Source organism: Manihot esculenta, chromosome 2 (genome assembly GCF_001659605.2).
Source record: "Manihot esculenta cultivar AM560-2 chromosome 2, M.esculenta_v8, whole genome shotgun sequence".
Lineage (NCBI taxonomy): Eukaryota > Viridiplantae > Streptophyta > Magnoliopsida > Malpighiales > Euphorbiaceae > Manihot > Manihot esculenta.
In genome coordinates this window covers 15,417,115-15,421,171 of record NC_035162.2, presented here as the reverse complement: position 1 = coordinate 15,421,171, position 4,057 = coordinate 15,417,115, and the positions used below count along the sequence as shown (strand labels likewise).

General features: G+C 36.2%; 1 protein-coding gene across 2 annotated transcripts; it reads right to left on the bottom strand.

Moving 5' to 3' along the window:
• Positions 1 to 348: 348 nt before the first annotated feature.
• LOC110608739 (NAC domain-containing protein 30) lies at positions 349 to 3,598 on the bottom strand. Of its 2 annotated transcripts, XM_021748021.1 has the most exons (4): positions 3,445 to 3,598; positions 2,518 to 2,703; positions 1,820 to 2,091; positions 349 to 1,231 (listed from the first exon to the last, which is right to left on the bottom strand). In XM_021748021.1, the coding sequence occupies exons 2-4, from the start codon at positions 2,678 to 2,680 to the stop codon at positions 698 to 700; spliced, it is 969 nt and encodes a 322-aa protein (XP_021603713.1). In that variant the 5' UTR covers positions 2,681 to 2,703; positions 3,445 to 3,598; the 3' UTR covers positions 349 to 697. The 2 variants fall into 2 exon arrangements, with proteins under 2 accessions (XP_021603713.1, XP_043809684.1); XM_043953749.1 differs by lacking the exon at positions 3,445 to 3,598 and having other exon boundaries at positions 2,518 to 3,415.
• Between the last annotated feature and the right edge of the window lie 459 nt (positions 3,599 to 4,057).

Below are 4,057 nucleotides of genomic sequence, written 5' to 3'. Positions count from 1 at the left end.
TGGTAATTTCAGTCTTTTTTTTTTTTTTCAACTTCCCCCTTAATTGTTAAATTATGTTTTATACGCTCATAAGTATCCAGAACAAAAAGATAAAAGAATATAATTACAGATAATCCCAAGAGCAAAAATGGCGGCTCTATAAATTAAAAGTGAATATAGGAGAAAAATAAGAAATAAAAGCAAAAAATTAGTAAATAAAACATATTTATATTATGACCAAAACAAAAGTCTTGCAGAGCTACGGAAAAAACATTATGATTTAGTACAGAATACGACATTAATTGCGACGAAAAACAAAGATCATGAGTACATGCATGCAAATGCAATGATAAAAACATTTACAAATTATATGAAATAAAAACATAATTAATTAATTTCCCAAAAGTAATTAAGAAAGGTGAATTAAAAGCTTCACCCTTTGATCATCTCTCTAAAACAACTTCTGGGAAGAGGTCCAATTTGCTTCTGAACTCTCTCCCCTCTTTATCACAACAAATTCTTCTTCTTCTTCTTCATAAATGATAATGATAAGCATGCAACTTCTTTCTAAAATGGACTTTGAACTTAGCTCCTACTAGTACGTTTGTTATTCTACTACATGGGTATGCAACAACTAAAGATCCGATCCACGGTAAACCGGTCTAGATAAGAATTGACTGTACTGTCTTTCCTTTCTTCTGTCTTTGTTTGTTTGTTATTATGAGTCAGGAAAGCAACCAAGGATATGGCTGAGCTCATAGGTCTGAGTTATGGAAGGCAATAGATTTGGATTGGGAACAGAAGATGAAGACGTTGAATCGAACACTTGTGATGCAAGTAAACAATCCAAATTTTTCCAGTCAATGAACTGGGTACTGCTATTGCTTCTTTCTTCATCGAAATCTTCATTACAAGCACCATTGTTGTTGTTTTGGAGACCTTCTCTGGTTGCAAAGCTTGTTGATACTCTACTAGGGCTATCTAGTTGTGGGAGATCAATGAGCTGGTTATTATTGTCCAAAAAGCTATGGCTAGAAACAAGCTCTGCAGGGTCCGATCCAAAGGGCTGCTGGTGATGATGAGAACTTGAGCTTTGATTCGGATGAATAGCCATATTTGTAGAGGTTACTGTATTTGAAAATGGTGGAAGCCTAACATTGACACCATAACCATGATTATTCCAAGCTTCGTAACCTGGCCTTTGGTTAGAGATTGGTTTCTTGAATGCTCGACAGACCACCCATCCTTCTTCCTGCAATTTTCATGCACAGTTACTTATTAATTTGTTATATCAAACAACTAATGATTCCAAATTTCCAACCCAAGAACCTAGAGATATAGCTAAGTTGTCCATGTAGACCTGGTATAGATAAGAATTGACAACTAAGAGATTAGCTGATCCATGGAAAAACTAGAGGATGCACTAGTCATATGTAATAATTTCTGTGATTTTTTCTCTTTCTTCTTCCTTGTCTGAAAGAAAGAAGGGTCTTGCGTTCACACTAGGATAAACAACTCCATTTTCAAACACCTTTTTCTCAAATATCAAAGGTCTAAAAATCAATCAATTAAGTCAAGGTGCATGATAGGAGCTTTGGAAAATTGCACGCTACTTGAATAATAGCAGCATGCAAATGCTTATTAACTAATAAGAAGATAACATATGTTTTAGCATGCCACCTTTCTTGTCTTGTCCTTTTCCTCTTTTTAAGAAACTACACATGTAAAAATTTTATAAGGTAATATGACATTAACACAGCTTAATCTGAAATTGGTTATCTAATAACTTGCTTAAAATTTGGAAGAAAAGGAGATGGGTGTTTGATCAAAAGGAACTTGCCTGAGGGGGTCCATGTTCAGATGTTTGGAGTCGATATTCATGCATGATCCAATCAGTTTTCCTTCCATTGGGTGCACGACCTTTGTAAAAAACCAGGGTCTTCCTCATCCCTATAATTTTATTCTTTGAAAGCACAGCTTTATCTCTCCCTGTTGCCTTCCAAAATCCGGCAGCAGTGGCTCTGTTAGTTCGAGTTCCGGTCGGATATTTCCTGTCCTTGTGGCTGAAGAAGTACCACTCGTTTTGTTCATCATACCCTAGCTTGCATCTTGCTGTAAGAGTCAGGAATATATTTATACATCTTTAAGTTAATTAGCCAAAAAAAACACAAACTTTTTTCAAATCAAACACTTCTTTTAGGTATATTTCCACTACTCTTGTTCCCCACCTAGCTTAATATAGTACTGTCAACTTCCTCTATAGGCCAATTCCCACTACTCTTTTGCTCTCTTGGCTCATCATGTCATAGCATAAATGAAGTGATATAGTTGTATAAAGGTGAACTCCATAGTCAATGGGCTAATAATTCAATAGTGGGTGTTCGCCAGCTCTATGCTCATAGGTCAGGAGCAGCCTCATTTCTTCTTAAAATTTCTTAAAATTTATAGTGGTGTTCACTTTTCTTTGATTCCTTTTCTGAAAGAACACACAAAGTAATCGTACTAGAAAAGGAGAAAAAGGAGAGCAATTTTAATTACCTTGGATATCCCATGGCTCCATTTTGTAGAGATCAATGTCAATAATAACATCTAAATCAAATTTCAGTGAGTTAATCTTTCTCTGGAGGTAGTAACCCACAAGTTCTTCCTCTGTTGGGTGAAATCTAAAGCCTGGTGGTACGCAAGATTCCATCTGATCCATTGATAATAAGCGTCTTCAGTCTCCTGAGTGATGAACAAAAGAATAATAAATGAGAAATGGAGAGAAACACAGAGTTTCTATTTCAAGATTCAACCAATGGGATTGCTTTATTTTGTGCAGGTGACACATCTTTACAATAAGTTGCTTATTAAGTTTGCCCTAGTATATATATATATATTCTATCCTCATCAACTAGATAATAACTTAGGGCTATAGCTATGATGATGATGATGTTGTTGTGAATTTGTGGGTCCAGGATTGAAAGTGGACCTCCATGTTTTTCAGCTACAGAAAAAAATGGCAGACCATTTGTGGAACCCACCAAAGAAGACATAGATTTTGAGCTAAGTAGCCATATAATTTAGCCCGTTAGTTGCATGAACCTGGGCAGAGCATGTTGAACTCAAAAAGTTGGCCGAAAAGCTTGACTTTGCTGGCACAAGCATGTTAATGTTCCTTTGAGTGCAGTGCACTCTCACACACACTCTCTCTCTTTGCGATCTTCATTTGGTGGTGGAAAACGGTTGTCACACGCCCACCACCACCACCACAATTTGCCACTCTATCTAGATCAACTGTTGAATTATAATCACGCTCTATAGAGCTAGAAAACCTATACTTTCCATATAACAGTGAAACACACTCTAGCTCTATAGAAAAAAGTTCAAACATGGAGAAAGGAAATTCAAGATTGGATTTTTGATGACTTGTGAGAAAAATTATTACAGACAGACACACATATATATAACATCAATGATACTCACAGTCGATTGCTTGAACTGATCCAAGATCAGAGAAATTATAAAGAGCTACCTAGAGAAGGAGAAAGAGAGAGAGATGTTTTGTGAATGGGTGAATGTTAAAGGAAGAGAGGGAGAGGGAGAGAGAGCTTTTGAAATGGGAAGGAGATGATGTATATTTCAGGGTAAGATGAGACATAAATGCGTGTGTTTATATATATATATATAGAGAGAGAGAGAGAGAGAGAGCATAGTAGATGAGATGTTATAGAAGAAGATATTGATTGCGCGTGGGGTGGCAGATGTATGAAAGGTTTGTTTGGACGGCGTGACACCAAATTTTCACGCCACCACCCCCTCCCCACTCCTATTTTGTGCCCCTTAAGATTTATATTTCCTTTATTTTTCTTTTTATATAAACATTTCATTTGCCACTTTTAATTAATTAATTTTGATGTCCACTTGGTCTCCCTTATCTTACGTTAAGGGAGGCTAAACCCAAAAAAACGAAATAGGCCTATAGTTTTAGAAGCTCGTTTTTAGTAGGCTGACCGAGCATTTTAAGTTTTGACTCTAACACACGGAACAGATTGAATTATCCGTAAATCCAAATTCAATAACTAGAAATTCAGCTGAG

Bases quoted from the DNA above. Each gene is read 5' to 3' on its own strand.
- LOC110608739 (XM_021748021.1), bottom strand. From the start codon at position 2,680: ATGGATCAGATGGAATCTTGCGTACCACCAGGCTTTAGATTTCACCCA. The intron at 2,092-2,517 runs GTAATTAAAATT...TGACTCTTACAG, and splicing joins GGAGCCATGGGATATCCAAG to CAAGATGCAAGCTAGGGTAT. The intron at 1,232-1,819 runs GCAAGTTCCTTT...TGAAAATTGCAG, and splicing joins CTGAACATGGACCCCCTCAG to GAAGAAGGATGGGTGGTCTG.